Genomic DNA, 23,977 nt, shown 5'->3' on the forward strand with positions numbered 1-23,977 from the left:
TAGGGGAAATTTGAATTGATTATGGGGGTGCAGCACAGAGTTACATTACATTACATTACATTAGTGATTTCTATTCCGCTTGTGCCTTGCGGTTCTAAGCGGATTACAAGTTAGAAGACTGGACATTTCCAGTAGCATTGCAGTACATATAATCAAGAATGCGTTAAGTTACAATTGTTGTTCTGGACTTTTCCAGGATAAATTGGTAGTAGATATTAGATAGTGATAGGTTGTTTAGACGAATAGAGATAATATTGTCCGGATTCTGCTGTTTAGACGAATAGAGATAATACTGTCCGGATTCGGGTGTTGCTGGTGGTGGTGTTAGGGTAGTCATGAGAGCATTTTCTAATACTTTTGTGAGGTTATGATGATGTGAAATGTTTTTTGAAGAGATGAGTTTTGATTTCTTTTCGGAATGCTTTAATGTCTATTGATTTGGTCAGTAGATTGGTGATGGTAGTATCGATCTTTGCTGCCTGTGTCGCTAAAAGGCTGTCATATAGTTTCTTTCGTCGTGTTCCTTTGAGAGGGGGGTGAGTGAATAGGCTCTGAGTTCTCCTTAATCTGTGTGAGAGGTTACGGTGTAGTCTGTTGTTTAGGTAGCTGGGTGCTGTTCCATGTATTACTTTGTATAGTAGACAGTAGAATTTGAACTGGGATCTTGCTTTTATTGGTAGCCAGTGTGAATCTAGGTATGCTTTGGTGATGTGGTCATATTTGCCTAGTGAGTAGATGATTCTGAGGGCTGTGTTCTGAACTGTCTGTAATTGTTTTATCATGTAATTTGGGCATGATAGGTATAGGCTGTTACAGTAATCTACAATACTCAGTACTAGGGATTGTACTAATATCTTGTATTGATCTTTGTTGAAGAATTTTCTTATTTTTCTTAGGTTACGTATTGTGAAGAATGCTCTTTGGATGATTTTGTGGATTTGAGACTGCATTGTGCAGTTTCTGTCTAGTTGAATTCCCAGGATCTTGAGTGTGCTTTGCATTGGGTACTTGATTGTATTTACTTCTAGTTCTGTGAGAGAAGGTTTTTTTTCCCTTTCCAGTAGTAGGAATTTAGTTTTTTCCGAGTTCAGTTTTAGTTTATGACTTGACATCCATTTTTCTACCGTTTCCATTATCATTTTCAGGTGGTTTGTGGATAAGGGGTCTTGAATATTAAAGGGTAGGAGGATAGTTATATCATCTGCGTAGCTGAATGATACTGTGTTTAGGGCGTCTAGGGTTATGCCTAGGGATGCTATGAAGAGGTTAAATAATATGGGTGATAATGGTGATCCTTGTGGTACTCCACATGGGTTTGACCATGGTTCGGATATGTGCTCTTTTGATTTGACTTTGTATGTTCGTGTTTTGAGGAAGCTTTGGAACCATTTGTGAACATTACCTGAGATTCCTATTGCGTCTAATATCTGGAGTAGTGTGTGATGGTCAACTAGGTCGAATGCCGCAGAAAGATCGAGTTGAATGAGAAGCAGCTTGTTTCCTTTGCTGAGGTGTTGTCGTGCAATGTCTAATAGTGATACCAGTAGAGTTTCTGTGCTATGGTTGGATCTGAATCCAGATTGTGATGGATGTAGTATGTGATGGTCTTCAAGGTAGTTGGAGAGGTGTTGTGCGACAAGGCCTTCTGTTATTTTAATGTATAGAGGGATTGAAGCGATTGGTCTATAGTTTGCAGGATTATCTATAGGACCTTTGGGATCTTTTAGGATAGGTGTAATTATGATTTCTCCTAATTCCGGTGGGAAATGACCTTCACTTAGTGTTGTTTGAAGCCATAGTGTGAGGCTAGCTTTAAATTTGGTGGAAGCTGTTGCTAGTAAGTATGAGGGACAGTTGTTCAAGTCACATGAGGATTTGCTGTATTTTTTGTAAAGCCTGTTCAAGTCTGACCATTGTATCTTTGGGAAGTTTGTCCATATCCTGTCTGCTGGTATTGCTTCATCTGTTTTGGGATTGATTCGTATTTCTTCTATGTTGGTTCTTGAATTGTTGAATGTGGATCTGGTTGTGATGATTTTGTGTTTGAAGTGATCCGCTAATTGGGTGGCTGTGGGAGTTTGGTTTCCTTGGGTGGCGAGAAATGGTTTGGTATCGGTGAGATTTCTTAAGATGTCAAAAAGTATTCTTGTGTCTGGTTTTTCGGTGCTGATGAGTTTGGAGTAGTAGTTTTTTCGTTTTTCCTTCAGTTTGGTATTGTATTGTTTGATTAGGATTTTCCATTCATCTTTGATGTGGTTGTGTTTTTGTTTTTTCCATGACCTTTCTAATTGTCTGCATTTTCTTTTTAGTTGTAGAAGTTCGTCGTCGAACCATTTATTAGATGGTCTGTCTATTTTGTTTTTGTTTTTTATTGGAGCAAGTTCGTTTAGTGTGGATTCACTGAGGGTCCGCCAGCTGTTTATGAATTCTTTGGGGTTGTTGGGGTCGATTTCGGGGTCAACTGTGTTCCAGAATGTGTGAGGTTCGATTTTCGGTCTGAATTTGATGAGTGTTTTCTTTGGGATGGGTTTGTTGTTATTTTGAGCCCAATTGATGGTGAATGAATATTTGAAATGGTCTGACCATAGAGTAGGGTGCCAGGACCCGTTTGAGATGTAGATGTTTTGTGTGTTTTGATTTGGAGATGAGTAAGCTGCTATATCAAGTTGATGACCTTTTTCGTGTGTGGGTTCTGGGTTGAGAATTTGATAGGATAAAGTGTTGAGGTATGAGAGTATATCTGTTGTTTGTTTGGATGATTGATCTTCTAAGTGGAGATTTAAGTCTCCGAGGATCAGGTTATGTGTGGAGGAGAGTGAGTTCTGGAAGATGAATTCTTCAAGTTCTTGTTTTGAAGTGTTCCATTTACCTGGTGTAATGTAGCAAATAAGACAGTTCAGGTTTCCATTGAGTGATTTGTCAGTTATTTGGCAGGCTAGCAGATCAAGATAAGGGGTGGAGTGCTTGGTCAGTACGTCGATGTTGAGATTGTTTTTTGTTATGATTGCTAGACCTCCTCCTCTTCTGTTTTCTCGACATACTACTTCAAGTTTATATCCTTTGGGGCAGAATTCTGTGATGCTTGGATCTGACTCAGAGGTGAGCCATGTTTCGGTTAGGAAGAGACAGCCTAGATTGTCTTTGGTCAGCCAATCTTTGATTAGTTCTGCCTTTGGGCTGACGGATCTGATGTTCATATATGCGCAAGCAATTGTAGTGTATTTTGTGGTTGGTGTAGTGGTTGTATTGATGATAGTTCTTTGTGAGGTTTGATATTTTTGTGTGTTTGAGTTAGGTTTTGGTGGGGGTCTTTTTCCCCAGATGGTGGGGATGCTGGCTTGGCTGGATAGTGGGCATGGAGTTAGCGTTCTAGTGGTATGCAGTTTTCTGGTATGTTGAACAGGTCTGTGTGTTGTTGTTAGTATAGGGATGGTTTGTATTTGGTAGCCTGTGGTTTTCCATTTTGCTATAAATGTGGCAATTAGTATGAGGGCAAGAATGAGGTTGTGTGTACGCAGTGCCATTTTTTTTTTTTTTATATTTGTGAAGATTGCGGTTTGGTAGTTATTTGAGTTGGTTGTGAGAGTGGTTGTATGGGTTGTGTTCAGAGTTCACTGGAGAGGTGGCTGGAGAGGCAGGGGCTCGGCGTTCGGCGGTCCGCGGTTGCTGGAGTGGCAGGGGCTCTGATAGAGAGCAGAGACCTCCTGCTTGCACGGCGTCGGGCGGAGGAAGGAGGGACAAGATGGCAGAAACTTCCTCCTTCCTCTGCCTAGGAAGTCGCTGGGGGGGGGGGGGAAGCTTTCGGTGGCCCTCAAGGGCTGAAGAAAAATCCGACTCAAAAGTCGGGTTGCGTCGGTGATCCCCGGTGGCTGGAACGGCAGGGGCTCTATGAGAGAGCAGAGTCCTCCTGCTTGCACGGCGTCGGGCGGAGGAAGGAGGGACAAGATGGCAGAAACTTCCTCCTTCCTCTGCCTAGGAAGTCGCTGGGGGGGGGGGAGGCTTTCGGTGGCCCTCAAGGGCTGAAGAAAAATCCGACTCAAAAGTCGGGTTGCGTCGGTGATCCCCGGTGGCTGGAACGGCAGGGGCTCTATGAGAGAGCAGAGTCCTCCTGCTTGCACGGCGTCGGGCGGAGGAAGGAGGGACAAGATGGCAGAAACTTCCTCCTTCCTCTGCCTAGGAAGTCGCTGGGGGGGGGGGGAGGCTTTCGGTGGCCCTCAAGGGCTGAAGAAAAATCCGACTCAAAAGTCGGGTTGCGTCGGTGATCCCCGGTGGCTGGAACGGCAGGGGCTCTATGAGAGAGCAGAGTCCTCCTGCTTGCACGGCGTCGGGCGGAGGAAGGAGGGACAAGATGGCAGAAACTTCCTCCTTCCTCTGCCTAGGAAGTCGCTGGGGGGGGGGGAGGCTTTCGGTGGCCCTCAAGGGCTGAAGAAAAATCCGACTCAAAAGTCGGGTTGCGTCGGTGATCCCCGGTGGCTGGAACGGCAGGGGCTCTATGAGAGAGCAGAGTCCTCCTGCTTGCACGGCGTCGGGCGGAGGAAGGAGGGACAAGATGGCAGAAACTTCCTCCTTCCTCTGCCTAGGAAGTCGCTGGGGGGGGGGAGGCTTTCGGTGGCCCTCAAGGGCTGAAGAAAAATCCGACTCAAAAGTCGGGTTGCGTCGGTGATCCCCGGTGGCTGGAACGGCAGGGGCTCTATGAGAGAGCAGAGTCCTCCTGCTTGCACGGCGTCGGGCGGAGGAAGGAGGGACAAGATGGCAGAAACTTCCTCCTTCCTCTGCCTAGGAAGTCGCTGGGGGGGGGGGGGAGGCTTTCGGTGGCCCTCAAGGGCTGAAGAAAAATCCGACTCAAAAGTTACTTTAGCTATTAGATCTTCTTGTTCATGTTGCTGGTTATTGTAAAAGCGAGTGCAATTCTCTTTAGGTTTACAAAAAATAGCAAGCCCTTGACCCGGGATAGTAGTCTTTCTCGCAGAGGGTATTTTGTCTTGTCTCATTGCACATTGGTGGGGCAGACCAAAGATGGACTTGATGGCTTCAACCAAGAACTCAAAAGTTGAACACTTTTTCAGTCGAAGAACAGAACCAGGAAACTTAGATCTGAACACTTTGGTTCAGACCTGGTCAACTCAGGATCTCCTTTGTCTTCCCGCCTTGGCCCATGATGGGTCGAGTCATCCACAGGATAGCGTCTCCTGGGCTTAGTGATCCTAGTGGCCCCGGACTGACCTTGCTGTCCATGGTTTATGGGTTTTGTCCATCTACAATGAGACAAGAAGCTCAAGCTCTCTTTTTATCACAAACTTCTCTGGAAGGGACCAGTTTATGGAGAACCCCAAGTTCTTTGGTCTTATGGAGTAGCTCTTGAGTACAAGGCCTTGATTCAGAGGGACTACTTCGATGTGGTCATTGCCAGTCTTTTGAGGTCCAAGATGTGCTCTACTATGGTGGCTCATACACCAGGACTTGGAAGGCTTGTAAGCAGTGGTGTGCCAGAGACCAGGTTGAGTCGTTGCGTGCTCCCATTCCAGTGACCCTAGCCTTTATCCAGGCCGGTCTAGAGAAAGGCCTTGTGGTAGCTTCCCTCATGGTATAGGTGGCAGGCCTTTCTAGTTTTACAGCACACAGTGGTTCCAGTTCGCTTACAGCTCATTAGTTCTAAAAGTTTTTCTCTGTAACTTCGAGTGTCCCCTAGTCTTTGTAATTTTTGACAGAGTGAAAAATCGATCCACTTGTACCCGTTCTACTCTACTCAGGATATTGTAGATTTCAATCATATTTCCCCTCAGCTGTCTCTTTTCCAAGCTGAAGAGCCCTAATCTTTTTAGTCTTTCTTCATATGAGAAGAGCTCCATCCCCTTTATCATCTTGGTCGCTCTTCTTTGAACCTTTTCTATGCTGCTATATCTTTCTTGAGATAAGGAGACCAGAACTGAATGCAATACTCCAGGTTAGGTCGCACTATGGAGCAATACAGAGGCATTATAACATTCTGAATCTTGTTAACCATTCCTTTTTTAAATAATCCCTAGTATCTTGTTTGTTTTTTTGGCTGTCCCTGCACATTGGGCAGAAGGTTTCATCGTATTGTCTACAATGACACCCAGATCCTTTTCTTGGGCACTAACTCCCCAAGGTGGACCCTAGCATCCTATGATTCGGGTTATTCTTCCCAATGTGCATCACTTTGCATTTGTCCACATTAAATTTCATCTGCCACTTGGAAGCCTAGTCTTCCAATTTCCTAAGGTCTGCCTGCAATTTTAACAACTTTGAACAGTTTAGTGTCATTTGAAAATTTAATCACCTTACTTGTCGTCCCAATTTCCAGATCATTTATAAATGTTAAATAGTACTGGTCCCAGTACAGATCCCTGTGTTTACTCTCCTCCATTGAGAAAAATGACCATTTAGCCCTACCCTCTGTTTTCTATCCGATAACCAATTCCTAATCCACAACTGAATGTTGCACACAGCAGGTTGGTTCATGTTGCTTCCATGTTCATGCCTGTCTTTCATGTTTCCTGTTCATTAATTGTTCTCTTATATGTTGCAGAGCAGAACAAACTAGTGTTACATTTGCAGGGAAGTTCCCCATGCTCCCTTCTTTTGTGTATGCTTTGTTCCATTAGTGATTGATTGCTTTTGGACTCAACTCTGTGTTCCTCTGCTAAGTAGAAGGAGCAGAAAACAATGTGTGGATTTCTGCAACACCCAGTTTGCGGGAACGGATTGAACACCTATCGTATTGACTCCTTCATGGATTAACAGAAAGAAGATTACCAAAGGTAAGAACCTAATCTTCCAATATGCTGTTTGGTACAGCTCTAATTTATGAGAGGGTCACTTGAAGTGCTTCTCAGTACAAATGTAAAGATTAGAAAGTGTGTGTGTACGTGTTGTTGTTGTTTTAATACATTAAAAAAAATATTGACAATTCATTAATCACATACCTAACACTTTAATGAGTTAGGTTTGATGTCTGTTTGGTGAACTTTGTTTACAATGTTTTCAAATATTGTCAGGTTACCAAAGGGAAAAGTGCAAGAGGGAAACGAGGGAAAAAAAAGATGGTACCAAAACCATTGTATGGAGAAAGAGAGCTAGCTTCCAAGAAACCTCTTCTGAGTCCTATTGTAGAGCTTCCAGAAACCTCTGGAACACCATCATCCTCGGCTAACTGGAGGTTATCTCAAGGTAAATGGTGTTTCTTATTCAATAATAGTAAGGTTGGAACTGGTCATATTTCTGCAGTGTTAATTCCCATTTGTTTAACCAAATTGTTTTACTTTGGCTTATCTTGTTAGACTTTCATTTTTATGAACTTATTTTAAAACAAAATATCTGCACCTGTAGCCTGTCTGGAAACGGACACAAAGGGAATGTTAAAGCTCTCCTAGAAAGTATTCTAAGATAAGCAGGAATTGTGAGGAAAATTTAATCCCATTATCCTGTTAGTCTAGTCCGGACTACTGGGTTGTACCACTTAGCAGCAGATGAAACAAAGAGAATTTGAATATTCTAGTGACATCACTTATAAAGAGTGATGCAGCCTGAAACAACTTCTGCCTTCAGTAGATGGTGCAGGTTTGGCAGATGCGGAAGGACAAACGATTTGGCCTGCATTGTTTTGCCTTGATGTGTAGTAGATGGCCCATCTCCAGTTGAGCTTGAAGATGCACTGCCCTCTGTGGCTCTCAGTGTAGCCTGCAGGTTTCACTTGGGACTCTTGCCAGCTGGATAAGTTATTATCCCAGGACAAGCAGGCAGGTATTCTCACTAGTGGGTGATGTCATCCGACAGAGCCCCGATACGGACGTCTCACAAGCATTTTTGCTTGCAGAAACTTCAGAAGTTTTGAGATGCCCGCACCGCGCATGTGCCAGTGCCTTCCCGCCTGATGGTCCGGGCGTGTCTCCTCAGTTCTTTTCTTTCCGCGGAGCTGAGAAGTTCTACTTCAATTCTGCTAATTGAAAACCCGTTTTTTTGCCTTCTATTGCCGCGGTTTTGAGTTCTTTTACTCTTTATCGTGTGTTTTCTTTATTTGGTTTCTTTTTCAAAAAAAAAAATTTCTTCCGGCGATTCGACCGGGTCAGCCGCGTGGCTCAGGCCCCGCTCCTTCGATCTTGCGGTGGAGCTTTTTCGGCCTATGTCCCGGCCAATTACTGGTTTTAAAAAGTGTAGCAAGTGCCAGCGATTTCGTTGACGGACCTGCATCGACGCTGCCTGCAGTGTCTGGGTCCAGAACATTTCCCAAAATCGTGCCGGCCTTGTTCCACTCTCACAGCATGTGCGTTCAAACGTCGCTGTTTTTTGTGGGAGTCGATGTTCAAGATGGAAGCTGCTAAGGAACCCTCAGCTTCGACTTCGACCAGCGCTTCGCCTGCACCGCTGAAGTCTTCCGCCGCTTCTGCTGCACCGAGTCTCCTGAAGCCGGCTTCTTTTGTTTCGGCTTCGACTCCGCCTTCTGCTCCGGTGCCTTCCTCCGTCTCCTCGGATCAGGTACCTCCTCTCCTCCCATTCCACCAGTGGTGCTCAAAGTGCCGAAGGCTTCCAAGCAAAAGCACTCGACCACGAAAGAGCGCGAAGACCATTCAGGAGGTCCCACTTTAGGTGCGGCTCCCTCCTTGTCGGCTTTGTTGCGGTCCCTTTTGGAGGCTCAGTTTGTCGAGCTCATGACCACCATGGGACCCAAGTTGATTGCCATGATCCAGAGTGACCAGCCGGTTCCGCCTCCGGGGGCGGACCGCCCCTCCTCCTCCTCCTCGCCGTTCGCTCTCGCTTCTCGGCGAGGAGGAACGGCGATTGGCGGCCGGTCCCTCGAGGCGGGCCTCTTTTAGTGACATGCCCCCTTTAGAGCCCGTTACGCCTCCGGATGAAGAGGTCTGGAATTCCTCTTCGGGTAATCGAAGCCCTGGGCATCGCAAAACACAGGAAGAGTTCTTCCGCACTCCTTATCAGACCTGGACTGCGTCTCGGGAGGCGTCGAATCTCCCACCTCTACGCTCTACTGCCTCGAGTCCCATTTACTCGTTGGAGGCTTCTGGGGACCATTCTAAACATCGCCGTTCTAGATCCCCTTCCAGGCACTGGGAGGGGCATCGGTCCAGGCATTCTTCGAGGAACTCCTCTCGACACTCTACAGTCTCCCCGCAGAAGAAGCTGCCTCGTATGGGGTATTCCTCGTCGGATGTGTCTCCTCCGGGACCGGAGTTCGAGGATCCCTGTGGCTCGTATTCGCCCTGCCGATCGCAGGTCTCTGTGGATCCCGAGGCCTCGACTTCGTCCAGTCCGTCTCGCAGGCCTGTGCTGGCGGACCAGTTATCCTTTTCGTCTTTCCTCCGGCAGATGACCTGGACATTACCTTGGACTCTGGTTCTCGGTACTCCAAGGAATACCTCGACACTATGCATTTGCCTCATCCTCCTGCTGAGTCTCTTCATCTGCCTCTGCACAAGCTCCTCGACCAAACGTTCATGAGGTGATTTGAAACGCCGTACTCTATTCCTGCTGTTCCTGGCAAGTTGGACGCCCGGTACCGCACAGTTCATCACAAGGGATTCGAGGGCTCTCAACTCTCTCATTAATCCCTACTGGTCGAATCCTCCCTCAAGAGGTCTCACCCGTCCCAGGTGTATGCCTCGGTGTATGCCGCGAGGGCAGGACCATGGATAAGTTTGGGAGGCGCATATACCAGAACTCGATGATGGCTTCCAGAGTTCTCAATTATACTTTTCATTTTGCTACTTATTTGGAGTTCTTCCTGCCTGTGCTTCGGAAGTTTACACCCTACATCGAGTCTCAGGCTCGCTTCGAATTTGAGGAAGTGGTTGCCTCACTGTCCCAGCTTCGCCTTCAATTGATGCAATCCTCCTACGATGCCTTCGAGCTCTCGGCACGGGCTGCCGCCTGTTCTGTGGCTATGCGTCGTTTGGCGTGGCTGCGGACCATTGACATGGATCCGAACCTTCAGGATAGGCTTGCCAATGTTCCTTGTGCGGGAGCAGATTTGTTTGACGAGTCCATCGATACCGTGACGAAGAAACTGTCTGACCATGAAAAATCTTTTCAGTCCATTCTTCGGCCTAAGCCTAAGCCACAGCAGTCTCGACCACCTTTGATCTATCAGCGGCGTTATGCACCTCGGCAGACTCCTGCTGCGAGACAACCAGCGAAGCGACAGCCGCCACAGAAGGCTCAACAAAAACCTCAGCCTTCTACTGTCCCCAAGGCTCCTCAGCCTTTTTCACTCTCTCTTAGGGAGCATAACCAACCTCGTTCTGCCTTCCCCTGTTTTTCCCATTGGGGATCGCCTCCATCATTTTTATCATCGATGGGCGGCTATCACCACCGATCTCTGGGTCCTTACCATCGTCAGGGAAGGGTACTCTCTTCAATTCCATCGGGTCCCTCCGGACCACCCTCCAAGAGAGTATCCTTCCAACTTGACACAGACCGCCCTTCTTCTTCAGGAAGCTCAGGCTTTGCTCCGGCTCCAGGCCGTCGAGCCGGTCCCTGTGGACCAGCACAACTTGGGGTTTTACTCCCGGTACTTCTTTGTTCTGAAGAAGACGGGCGACCTGTGGCCTAATCTGGACCTCAGGGTCCTCAACAAGTTCCTGGTCAAGGAGAGGTTTCGCATGCTGACCCTTGTTTCTCTACCCCCTCCTCGAGCAGAACGACTGGTTATGCTCTCTGGATCTGAAGGAGGCCTACACTCACATTCCCATTCATCCGGCCTCTCGCAGATTCCTCAGATTTCGGGTGGGACATCTTCATCTGCAGTATCGAGTGCTTCCATTCGGCCTGTCCTTGTCCCCCAGGGTCTTCACGAAATGTCTGGTGGTATTGGCCGCTGCACTCCAGAACCGGGGCTTCAGGTTTTTCCCTACCTCGACGACTGGCTCATCAAGGTTCCCTCGGCTCCGGGGGTCATCTCGGCGACCCTGTCCACGATTCGGTTCCTGCAGAGTTTGGGCTTCGAGATCAACTTCCCCAAATCTCATCTACAGCCTACCCAGTCTCTCCCCTTCATCGGGGCGGTTCTGGATACCATTCAGCTCAGAGCATTCCTTCCTCCTCAGCGCCTGAATGCTCTTCTTCATCTCTGCCAGTCAGTGTCTTCTCGCCAGTCCATCTCAGCAAGACACATGATGGTTCTCCTGGGCCACATGGCCTCTACAGTTCATGTGACTCCTTTTGCCAGACTTCACCTCAGAATTCCTCAGTGGACCCTGTCTTCTCAATGGACACAGGTGTCAGATCCTTTGACTCGTCACATCATTGTCACTCCTGCTCTTCAGCAGTCTCTACTTTGGTGGATGACCTCTTCGAATCTCTCCAGAGGTTTGCTGTTTCACACTCCTCCCCACCAAAAGGTTCTCACAACAGATTCCTCGACCTATGCATGGGGAGCTCATCTGGATGGGCTTCGCACTCAGGGATTCTGGACCAGTGTGGACCGACTCCATCAAATCAATCTTCTGGAGCTCAGAGCCATCTTCAATGCTCTTCAGGCATTTCAACATCTGCTTCACGACATGGTGGTCCTCATTCGCACAGACAATCAGGTCGCCATGTATTATGTCAACAAGCAGGGGGGCACGGGCTCGGCCTCCCTCTGCCAGGAAGCTCTCAGAGTCTGGGATTGGGCGATTCGCCACAACGCCTTCTTCAAAGCTGTCTACATTCAGGGGCAGGACAATGTCTTGGCGGACAACTTAAGTCATCTCCTCCAGCCTCACGAATGGACTCTCCATTCCAGGCCCCTTCATCAGATATTTTCTCAGTGGGGGACACCTCAGATAGACCTCTTTGCGGCTCCCCACAACTTCAAACTGCCTCAATTCTGCTCCAGGATCTACACTCCTCATCGTCTTGAGGCAGATGCCTTTTTGGGGGAATTGCTTTCTGTATGCGTTTCCTCCATTTCCACTCATTCAAAAGACTCTGGTCAAATTGAAATCCGACCATGCCACCATGATTCTGATAGCTCCTCGGTGGCCCAGGCAACCTTGGTTCTCCCTTCTTCTCCAACTCAGCAGCAGGGAGCCGTTCCTTCTTCCAGTATTTCCTTCGCTGCTTACTCAGCATCAGGGATCTCTGCTTCATCCCAACCTGCAGTCTCTCCACCTGACAGCTTGGTTCCTCTCAACGTAACTCCTCACCAGTTTTCCCAGGCGGTGAGGGATGTATTGGAGGCTTCCCGGAAGCCTGCTACTCGACAATGCTACTCCCAAAAATGGACTAGATTTACTTCCTGGTGTGTTTCTAATCGTAAGGAGCCTCAGCGAGCCTCCCTGCCTTCTGTATTGGACTATCTTCTACACCTGTCTCAGTCTGGCCTCAAGTCTACATCCATACGAGTTCACCTGAGTGCTATTGCGGCTTTCCATCAGCCTCTACAAGGGAAACCTCTCTCTGCTCATCCTGTGGTTTCCAGATTTATGAAAGGACTTTTCCATGTCAAACCTCCTCCAGTGGTTTGGGATCTCAACGTCGTCCTTTCTCACCTTATGAAACCTCCTTTTGAGCCTCTCAACAGGGCTCCGCTGAAGTTTCTCACTTGTAAAGTGGTTTTTCTGGTTGCCCTCACTTCTGCTCGCAGGGTCAGTGAGCTTCAGGCCTTGGTGGCGGATCCACCTTTCACAGTATTCCATCATGACAAGGTGGTCCTTCGCACTCATCCAAAATTCCTGCCTAAAGTGGTCACTGAATTTCATCTCAACCAATCCATAGTTCTTCCTGTGTTTTTTCCAAAGCCTCATCCTCATCCTGGAGAATCAGCTCTGCACACTCTGGACTGTAAACGTGCTTTGGCTTTCTACCTGGATCGCACCAAACCACACAGAACTGCTCCTCAACTTTTTGTCCCCTTTGATCCAAACAAGTTGGGACGACCTGTATCGAAGCGTACCATCTCCAACTGGATGGCGGCTTGCATCTCTTTTTGCTATGCCCAGGCTGGATTACCCCTTCCCTGTAAGGTCACAGCCCATAAGGTCAGGGCAATGGCGGCCTCTGTAGCCTTCCTCAGATCGACACCGATTGAGGAGATTTGTAAGGCTGCCACTTGGTCCTCGGTTCATACATTCACCTCTCATTATTGTCTGTATACTTTCTCCAAACGGGATGGACAGTTTGGCCAAACAGTGTTACAAAATTTATTCTCCTAAGTTGCCAACTCTCCCTCCATCCCATTGAGGTTAGCTTGGAGGTCACCCACTAGTGAGAATACCTGCCTGCTTGTCCTGGGATAAAGCAATGTTACTTACCGTAACAGTTGTTATCCAGGGACAGCAGGCAGCTATTCTCACGTCCCACCCACCTCCCCTGGGTTGGCTTCTCTGCTAGTTACCTGAACTGAGGAGACACGCCCGGACCATCGGGCGGGAAGGCACTGGCACATGCGCGGTGCGAGCATCTCGAAACTTCTGAAGTTTCTGCAAGCAAAAATGCTTGTGAGACGTCCGTATCGGGGCTCTGTCGGATGACATCACCCACTAGTGAGAATAGCTGCCTGCTGTCCCTGGATAACAACTGTTACGGTAAGTAGCATTGCTTTGCCTTTTTCCCTTCTTTGACCAACCCCATCCCTCCACCCTCCCAAGTATACTGCTTCAGTTTAAAAAAATGGATAGATTATGCAAAGGTGGCTTTCTTTTTCTTTCAGCAAGTTATAAAACACTTTCACCTGATTACAAAAGGTCCCCCCCAATCCCATAACATCCATCACTTTCCACAGAAAGTCTCAGTTGACTCTATCGAAGGCTTTTTCTGCCTCTATAGCCAGCAGGGCAATCTTATTCTGACTTTGTCCATAGAAGGTTTAAATACCATCAAATGTTATCATCCACATGTTGCCACTGAATAAAACCAGATTGATCCAGATGGATCAACTCCAACAGTACCTTTCCCAAATAAATGGCGAACACTAGTTATAATCTTGGCATCTACATTTAAATGGGAAATTGGCCTGTATGCCCCACAACTAAGGGAGTATTTACCTAGTTTCAAGAGCACTGAAATCCCTGCTTCCCCTATTGAATTGGGCAAAGAACCACCCTCATGGACTCCATTCACCTGTCTAACCAGCAATATCCCTAGCAGATCCTTAAATTGCTTATGAAATTGATTGGTATATCCATCAATCCCTGGAGATTTTCTCACTTTTAAATCTTTGATGACCCCCCTTCACCTCTCCAATGGAAACTGGGACAAACTTGAAACTATCAAAGATTGCAGAAACTGTGCCATTACCCATGGCTTCACTTGATCTGTATTGCCATATAGCTCGGAATAATATTTAAAGAATGTGTGTCGGATATCTGTATCAGTATATTATCCCAGGACAAGCAGGCAGGTATTTTCACTAGTGCATCGGGGAAGGCACGCGCGCATGTGCGGTGCGGGCATCTCGAAACTTCTGAAGTTTCTTCAAGCAAGTATGCTTGTGAGACGTCCACATCGGGGCTCTGTCAGATGACATCACCCACTAGTGAGAATAGCTGTCTGCTGTCCCTGGATAACAACTGTTATGTTAAGTAACATTGCTTTTTAGGACTACCTATGGAATTCTAATTCTAATGATGGTTGCTTTCATCTGTCTTGCGAATATATCTAGCCAACATAGAACTTAGACTCTATACGAGTAAAGTAATAAGTCTAGTTTAGCTCTCATGAAATCAAAGTCCTCCATTTGAAGTAAGTGAAAGTCTGACCTCACCTGTTGGAGCTGATGATAAATCTGGGGGTCCTGGGTTCTCTTTTGAAGACCCTCTAGGACAATCAATTGTTCCCTCAGTGCTAAAGATTGCCAGTGCAATATCTGAGACATTATAGACAAGTGGATTGTGTCCCTATGGTCACGTGCCATCTGCAGAAGGAATCCACTCCAGATTTTTTCTCTGTGCCTATGTTGTACGTCATTGGGCTCCTTAGCTCACCTATAATTAGTACCCAAGCACCAAGAGCCATCAAATAAAGGTGTAGTAGAAACACCTATGGCAATCAAGCTCAGCAACAACTGTTCTGCTCAAGAAGGAACAGTAGATAGATGGGGGGGAGGTTGTTGGGGAACCCCAGCAGCCTGCCAGCTGGAAGGTGTGGGCATCCCTCCTGCCAAAGGGGGGGTATTGAGTGGCCCTGGGAGGGGGATCGGAGGGAGGGAAAAATTGGGGGGCATGAGATTTTTTTTGTGATGGGGTCTGAGCTGTCAAGCCTTATTTTCCTGTCAGTGCCTGAGCCAATCAGCACTCAGGGACTGAAAGGAAAGTAAGGCTGCAACAGCTCAGACCCTGCCGGAAAGTTTTGCCCGCAAATGTAGTATAACGAGTTTAGAGACTCCTGTAGTGCTCGTTTTAATATTAATGGCTTCATTGTATTACCATTTTAATATTAATGATCTTGTACTACATTTGCATAATACAATTGGAGGCTGCTAGGAAGCACGGAAAAGAGTACAGTGAGCCGTTCTGAGAATCAGCCAGTAAAATGCTTGGACACAAAACTGGCTAGGACTTGTTTAGTGTCCATCGTTAAATGCACGGTGAGTTTTGAGAATCTGACCCACACTATCTTCTTTCAAGCCCAATGCAGGGGTGTCAAACTTAATCATAGTAAGGGCCCAAATCCAAAACACAGGCTAAGTCACAGGACAGACCCCGCCCAGTCTCCACCCCAGAACCCGCCCCCATAATAGTGCTAATTATAACACAATTTTTTCCATTCATTTTTCACATATACTCACACAATATAATCTTATTAACACATAATGATTAATCACAAAAGTAAACTATACAAAGCACACTGTATGCTTCTCAACATTCATTCCTACCAGAACACACATAACTCATATGTAAATACGGGACCAAAAACTAAAAGTACTATTGTATAAAAAAGAAACCCTAAGATTCAAGACTCTGCATGCAGTACAACCCCCAGGCAGTACAACCCCCCAGAGAAAAAGAAACAAATGTTTTTCTTCCTGAGCAGTGCAAAATATAGACAGCAGATTAAAATTTTCAGAATTGACACAATTCAAACACTAAATTGAAAATAAAATCATTCCCCCTACCCTATATTGTCTCCCTCCCTCTATTCTGTGCCTCGCTCTGGTGGGTGTCTTACCTTCTGGCTGTTTTATGCGACCCTTGGTCCGATGCCCCCTGTGTTACCTTGCGGCCGGCACCCTCTTCCTCACAGCCGCAGTGTGCACAAAGCTATGTTCTGCGCCTGAACAGGAAGCCGTCTCTCTGACATAGCAACGTCAGAGGGAATGCTTCTGGATGAAGCGCAGGACATGCGAGGAGCCACTGCACGCGGCTGTGAGGAGGAAAGAACCGGCTGCAAGATAACACCGGGGGCAGGCCGCATAAAACGGCCAAGCGGGCCAGATTCGACCTGCGGGCCTTGAGTTTGACACCTGTGCTCTATGGATTTGGGGTTATCTTTAGCTGTTAGAGTCCATGGCTGTAACACTGAAGGTAGTGCCTAGGCAAGGGCACCTATTTTGTAAGATTTTTCTAATTATTACTTCTGTATCAAGTTTCTTTGGCATTTTATTATTAGAGCTGTATTGAACAGCATATTTTGCTATTCAACTGAATGCAAATCATGAAAAATATTATTTGGTTGAATATGAATAATGGGCATTAAGCTTTAACCTAAGAAATTATAAAAGCAGCAATGTATAATTGGAGACCAAATATTTATTTTAGTAGGATTTAATGGATGAAGTGCTGCTAACATGGTAATGGAAAGAAAAGGTTAGATCAGCGGTTTCAAACTCGTGGCCCGCCTGGTGCTATTTTGAGGCCCTCAATATTATAAAGAATGATTCTTTAGTGTCCGGTGGTCACATCTGCAACCGCCTTCAGCTCTCACCTCCTCCAGCACGAGATTATGTACACACGCACAAGCTGCACTACCTCCAATGGTTACCTTACGTTCTGGAACGTTGCCCGCCTCACTGCTGTAACCTCACGCAAGAGCTTTCCTGCGTCTGTACACAATTGTGAGTCTTGTACAGACGCAGAAAAGTGCTTGCGTGAGATTACAGCAGTGAGGTGGGCAACATTCCAGAACGTAAGGTGCCTTACTTAGAGACACTCTATTGCAAAATCCAGGCTGCCAAATTTTTGAAGGAAAAAAGAGAATCTAATCTAATCTAATCTAAACCTTAAGTTTATATACCGCATCATCTCCATGAGAATGGAGCTCGACACGGTTTACAAGAACTTAAAATAGTGGGTAGAGAAGAAGAAAAAGGATTACATGAACTTATGTGTAGAAGGGGGGAGAGAAAGGGGGGAAGGATAGAGATACAATTTGCTGAAAAGCCAGGTTTTCAGTTGTTTGCGGAATAACTGAAGGGAGCTCAGGTTCCGCAGCGGGGTGGTGAGGTTGTTCCAAAGACCTGTGATTTTGAAGAGAAGGGATTTTCCCAGTTTGCCTGAATAGTGGATGCCGCGTGGAGAGGGGAAGGCTAGTTTAAGCCTTTGGGCAGTTCTGGAGGAGTCGGGACTGGAGGAGTTGAAAGACAGTGGGATAAGAGGAGGCAGGATTCCGTGAATGATCGGTATTTTCAGCCTGCTTTTACAGAAAAATACCTTTCAGAAACTCTTTCAAATCAGTCTCATTAGAAAGAGCATATTTCAAACCCCCTAGAAAAGTGGGCTTCATTTTTCAACGCAGGTTAACAATGCCCGAAAAAGGGGGACAAAGTTGGGAGATGTCACCATGGCAACGGCCTACGTTTCAACTTACAATTATGTCACTTTTCACACTGTTTTTCCCTGTTTATTTTTACTCAAGCTTTGGGTACAATTATAGTGTTCTTAATTAATGATTATTCCTAACTAGAAATTGAGGTGATAATTTTGTTGCATGCAGATCACAAATTACAACTTGTTTTCTTTTTCAGATCCACATTATTATTAATTCAGTTTAAAATGGATACCAACGAATCGATGCCAACAAAGTGGACTTCACTTCGGATTGGGAACCATATAAGATACCCAATTTAGGCTTGGGAACCTAGGATAAGACACCCTAATCATTGGCTTTGGAACCAGAAAGATACCAACAAAAGGCTTTGGAACCTTGACAAAGAAACCAAATGCGAGGCTTGGGAACCTGGACGAAGTGGCCCACCCGTGACTGGTATTGCACAGCTATCGGGCGTGACCCCTATGGCGATGGGGTTGCCAGTTCAAACTCTTGAACTGGTAGTGACAATGTCACCATGGACCAACGCAATAGAGTAGTAGTAATACTACGTCAATACAAAACTGTAACTTTAAAAATGTCAGAACTCTGTTGAAATAGAGGCTGTTGCCGTGGCAACGTCTCCCAACTTTGTCCCCCTTTTTCAGCCATTGTTAACCTGCGTTGAAAAATGAAGTCCACTTTTCTAGGGGGTTTGAAATATGCTCTTTCTAATGAGACTGATTTGAAAGAGTTTCTAAAAGGTATTTTTCTGTAAAAGCAGGCTGAAAATACCCTATTTTTGGCCTTTTTACACAAATTAGCAACTTTACACTTAATTTGTAAACTAATGGAAAGAGCTTGGAGGTTGAAATTGTACTTTTGAAAACAACGTTGTACTGAGACATTATGCGCCAAATTTCGCATTTATTACTCAATTATTGTGGGAGCTAAGTAATGTCAAATTTTGACTTTTTTTGGAGCACTAATTTTTTCGGACAAGTTTACTGTAATTCAGCCATTCACTCAGTGCTCGACAAAAATTATTATTGGTAGCACTGAATAGAGCTCCAAAAGTTGTGCAGGGTAGCTAAGTTTCAGTTTTTTGGGAAACATAGCTTGTGAGATATTGTGTCTCAAAGTTGTCAGAATGTCATCGTCGTACTGTATTTCATTGTGGTATGGGGGTCAAACAAATGGCTATATCTCCACAAATATTCCACAGGCGAAACTAAAACTTTACCAAAGTTCATTTGAGACATGGTGGACTCTGCATATGAAGTGTCATCAAAATCCGTGATGGTCATGCAGGGCACTTTCCAAGAATCTGATCACTTGACATGGAATGACCCATTTGGCTGTTTATTCCCTCAAAGAAGTGTAGTAAATTCGTGAGGCATGACCTTCCCTCGCCCTCAGCTGCCCATTTTTTTCTATGTGCTCGCAGATGCTGTCCTTAATCAGTGCTTCCATCATCTTACCCGGAACCGAAGTCAAGCTCACCGGCCTGTAGCTTTCCAGGTCACCTCTCGATCCCTTCTTAAAGATAGGCGTGACATTTGCTATTTTCCAGTCCTCCGGGATCTCCCCAGTTTTCAAGGATAGGTTACATATTTGCCGGAATGTTTCCGCTATTTCTTTTCTCAGTTCTTTTAGTACCCTTGGGTGGATTCCGTCCAGGCCCGGTGATTTGTCACTTTTCAATCTATCTATCTGTCGGAGGACGTCCTCATGGCTTACCTCTATTCGCTCCAGCTTTTCATCCTCGGATCTCCTCGGGTTCTGGTACATTTCTTTAATAAGACATTAACTATTTTTTCTGCGGCCCTCCAAGTACCTACAAATCCAAAATGTGGCCCTGCAAAGGGTTTGAGTATGAGACCGCTGGGTTAGATGGACCGTGAAAAGGGAGGAAGAGACAAACAATGTAACTGGGAGGGAAGAAGTAAAGGGGACAGATGCTGGAACCGGGAAAGAGAAGTGATGGACTCAGGTAAAGATTCAGGCACCTGGAGCGAGCAGCCCTGGCTCCGGACAACCGGGTGAGAGTTGGAGCTTGCTGAAGAGATTTAGCCTAGAGAGAGGGAGAATATGATTAATGAGTTAAATTATTAATACATGTTGATTTTTTTTTTTAATACATTAATCAGCCAAAAGAAATATATTTCCAGTGCAATAGGTGAGACATTCTAGAGAGTAGGGTTATTTCCCTATAGCTGCGTGCTGCTGCAGAAGGAATCCACTCCGGATTTTTCACTCTGCCACTGCTATACTTCACTGGGCTCTCTAGCTCCACCTTCAGTTCTTTCCTTCTGCACGCGTGCCTGCAGGAGTGTTTGTTCTGCTCTCCCCATTTTATTATTTTTAACTCGATATATTTTGTCCTCTTTTCAGGTAATTTAGTGCTTTTTGAAGCTCTGCATGCTTGAAAATTCACAGACTTCGGTTTGTAGCTGATAGGCCGATCCCACTGCATGCCTGTTAGCCAGCCTGCATAGTTTTCTCTGAAGCTCAGAGCCGTCCCTGAGGTGGTCTCACCTACTGTTAATCGGGGATCAAGCGCAGGCTGTTATGTGCCTTTGGGAGACTCGGCAGTGTCTCGCAGGGTGCTGGCTGCGTTGTACCTCTCCCTGTCCTGGTCCGCAGGGGTAGAGGTGTAATCATACATTGGAGTCTGACTGGCAGCCCAAAGATCAGCTTCGTAAATGTATTCCCAGAATCGTGGCAGTGAATTTTCTCATCCAGCTACTGTGAGAGAATAGAAAACAGGTTGCAGCACAGATCCTGTCAGGTCACAGTGAGTATACAAGCTGACAGCTTGTGAGAGACATTGGAGGTTGGAAAAGTGAGGTTTTGAGTTTCTAGATGTTCCCCTGTGTTTTCCCTCCTGAAAAATCCTAAAATTACTGTATTTACAGTTTGGGAAGTGTGAAAAATATCTTGATTATGGTGTGAATTTTTTTAACGGTGGGCATCTTGGATTTTTAGCAATCTTTTTTTTGTAAAAGTTTCCTGCTTCAAAACTGCAAATTTTGCCTGGAAACCTGCTGGGATGGAATCATCTCCTCATGTGGATTCTTGCCAGGATTGCGCAAATTTAGCACTTTGAGTGTCCTTGCGCTACATGGTGTAGCTAGGGGGCTACAGCATCCAACTTAGCTTCTCCCCTGCTGAAGCAGGTGACTAAACATTCAGCTAGCCCAGCGGGGTGGCTGTCGTTGCTTTCGGGGCTCGGCACTACTGGTACTTTGTCAGCTAGGAAATGTAAATGCAAGTCATCTAAGGGTGACTTTATGCCCCAGGAGCTGGACACTTTTTCTAAATTTATGAAATTTTTGTGGTCAGAGTTTCAGAATAAGTGTTCTCCCTCTGAGCAGTCTCAATCCGCCTACGCGGCATCTCTTAGTGGTGTGGTGCCTTTGGGCACATCCTGGCCTCAGCCTGCTGTGGTTTTTGCACTAGCTGATCCTGATCTGGGGGACCCGAATCCTGATGTTTCCCTTACTGATCCATTGTTAGCAGGTATGGTGCTTCCCAGAGTGGGAGATCAGGGGCTGTGTGCTGGATCTGTGGCCTCTGGCATCTTGGATCCTGTGGATGGTACTACTGTCCTACGCTTATTTAAGTTTGCAGCTCTGCTAGACTTATTTCTGAGTTGTTGCAGGAATTGAATTTAGTCACTCAGTCGGCTTCATCCACTTCTTCCTTCTGGCTTTGTGGTGTGCACTTGCAGTCAACTACCTTTCCCTCAGTCAAATAAATTGATAAGGGGGACCACAAACACGGTAGTTTTATATTATGTGAGTGATTAAAGAGAATAGGGCAAATCTAATACAAAATCGCTCTTGTGTTCAGATGTTACTTATTTGCAATCATACCAACTTGTGATGAAACAAATGCTCAGAGACATAGAGGCAAAAGATGGTGAGGCGATATTCTTGTGGTTCGCCCCTTGTTTTTGCCTCTATGTCTCTGAGCATGTTTCATCACAGGTAGAACTACCTTTCCCTGGCACCCTGATATGAGTGTTCTGGTCTTGGAGCAGTTTGACTCTCCGGAGGATTCTCTGAAAATTGCTAGAGCTATGTCCCGCTTGTATCCTGTGGCACAGGAGTATCAGCAGCTTTTGGGTCAGCCCAGGGTGGATTTTTTGGGTGGTGTAGGTGACTAAACGCATCTCTCTCCCCAGTGAGGGTGGTGGTGTGTTAAAGGACTTGCAGGACAGCCAGTTGAATGTGGTCCTCAGGAAACTTTTCGATTCAGTTACTTTAGGTATCAAGGCTGCTTTGGCAACGTCGTTTGTCGTACGTGCCTGTCTCTCTCGACTACGCACCCTGGAGAGTGAGGCAGTGGATCCCCATCCTCAACTTCTGATGGCTGGGACAGATTATATGGCGGATGCATTGTATGACATTGAAAGGTTTTGGCAAAGGTGTCTGCATACTCCATCTCTGCCCGCTGAATGCTCTGGGTTTGACATTGAGCTAGTGATTCCATTTCCAAGGCTCCATTGGCTAGGCTGCCTTTTAAGGGGCAGTTATTGTTTGGCAAAGGGCTGGACAACCTTATGGATTCTGTAATGGACCATCACCCTAAGACTCTGCCCAATAGTAGACCCAGACGCTCCAGGTGTTCTGATCACTCTAATTTTCGTGGCTCACGGCATTCCAGATCGTATGCAATTCCACATTGCAGATATTCGCAGGTCTCCCGATGATGATATACTGGCTACAAGCGTTCCCAGCCTTCCACCTCCCATTCTGTGCCCTCTACCAGAAAGGCTCAATGACGCCAGACTGAGGGATGCCCCTCTGTGGATAAGGGGCTGGTTCTCAGCGTTTCTTCCTGCCTGGATGTGCGTTACATCCAACCAGTGTGTCTTAGACATTATTCGGTCGGGCTACAAACTGGAATTTGCTTGACCTCTGACAGATTGGTTCGTGGACTCTCCATCAGGTTGCCTGGACAAAGCATTCAGGGTTCAAGCCACCATTCAGCGCTTGCTAGATATTCAAACTATAAAGCTAGTACCACTCAAGCTCAGGCAGATACTTCATATGCCAAAGAAAGGCTCAGAATATTGGAGGCTTATTCTGGATCTTCAGCACAAGAATGCGGCTCTCAAGATTCCATGATTCCAAATTGAGACCGTGCATTCGGTCATTGCAGTAGTGGCCCCTGGAGAGTTTCTTGCCTTTGGATCTCATAGAGGCGTACTTGCACATTCCCATTTTTCTGGACCACCGCAAATTTTTGCATTTTCATGTTCTGGAACAGCATTACCAGTTCTTGGCCGTGCCCTTTGGACTGGCGATAGCGCCCTGGACCTTCACCAAGGTGATGGTGGCTTACCTGCAAAAGAAGGGCCTCCAGGTTCACCCTTACTTGGACAACTGATCAGAACTTGCACACTGACCAAGGCACATGGTAGAGCAGATGCTGGAGGATCTGGGCTGGATTACCAACATTTGACACCCACACAATCGCTGGAATATCTAGGAGTCCTTTTTGACATGGCAGTGAGCTGTGTCTATCTACCAGAAGCCTGCAGGTAGAAACTGTATGCCCAGATTTCTTCCATTCTACAGCAGCCGGCTCTGTTGGCATGGGATTCTTCAAGTTCTGGGATCCCTAGTTGCCACACTGGATGTGGTTCCTTGAGCAAGGGTGCACTTGCGTCCTCTTCAGCATGCTTTGGTCTTTTGCTGGGCTCCGCACAGATATGCCTTGCAGGCCCAGCTGCCTTGGACTCTGGAAACCTGAGCAAGCTTGGACTGGTGGCTTCTCCCACAATTGCTCCGCAGGGGCGTACTGCTATACATTGCCTCCTGGATCATGGTGATGACAGATGCCACCCTTCGTTGCTGGGGAGCCCATTGCAGTGGTCCTGTTCAGGGGTGTTGGACACCCTTGCAGTGAAAATGGTCAATCAACTGGTTGGAGCACAGAGCCATTCAACTAGCTCTGACGAGATTGCAGAAGAGTCTGGAGGGCCGAGCGGTCAGGGTCTTCTCAGACAATGCAATGGCAGTAGCCTATGTCAATCTCTAGGGAGGGACCAAGAGCACTCCTCTGGCTCAGGAAGCCCGCCTTACTTACATGCTGACGGCAGTGCATGTGACGGGAGTAGAAAAAGTTCAAGCAGACTTCCTCAATAGATAAGACTCTGAATCCGGGTGAGTGGGTCCTGTCCCCAAGGCATTCCAAGCGATAGTGGGACACTGGGGGTGGCCCCGCTTCAACCTCATGGCCATGGTAAGAAATAAGAAAGCAGATG

General features: G+C 46.5%; 1 protein-coding gene across 10 annotated transcripts in view; it reads left to right on the forward strand.

Moving 5' to 3' along the window:
* CDCA2 (cell division cycle associated 2) overlaps positions 1-23,977 on the forward strand; it is a 168,862-nt gene that overhangs the window by 78,764 nt on the left and 66,121 nt on the right. For all 10 annotated transcript variants that reach the window (XM_033947519.1, XM_033947518.1, XM_033947520.1 and 7 more), the window contains one exon: positions 7,020-7,191. In XM_033947519.1, the coding sequence (XP_033803410.1) occupies positions 7,020-7,191 (172 nt within the window). The remainder of the gene's footprint in view (positions 1-7,019; positions 7,192-23,977) is intronic.

Source organism: Geotrypetes seraphini, chromosome 6 (assembly GCF_902459505.1).
Source record: "Geotrypetes seraphini chromosome 6, aGeoSer1.1, whole genome shotgun sequence".
Lineage (NCBI taxonomy): Eukaryota > Metazoa > Chordata > Amphibia > Gymnophiona > Dermophiidae > Geotrypetes > Geotrypetes seraphini.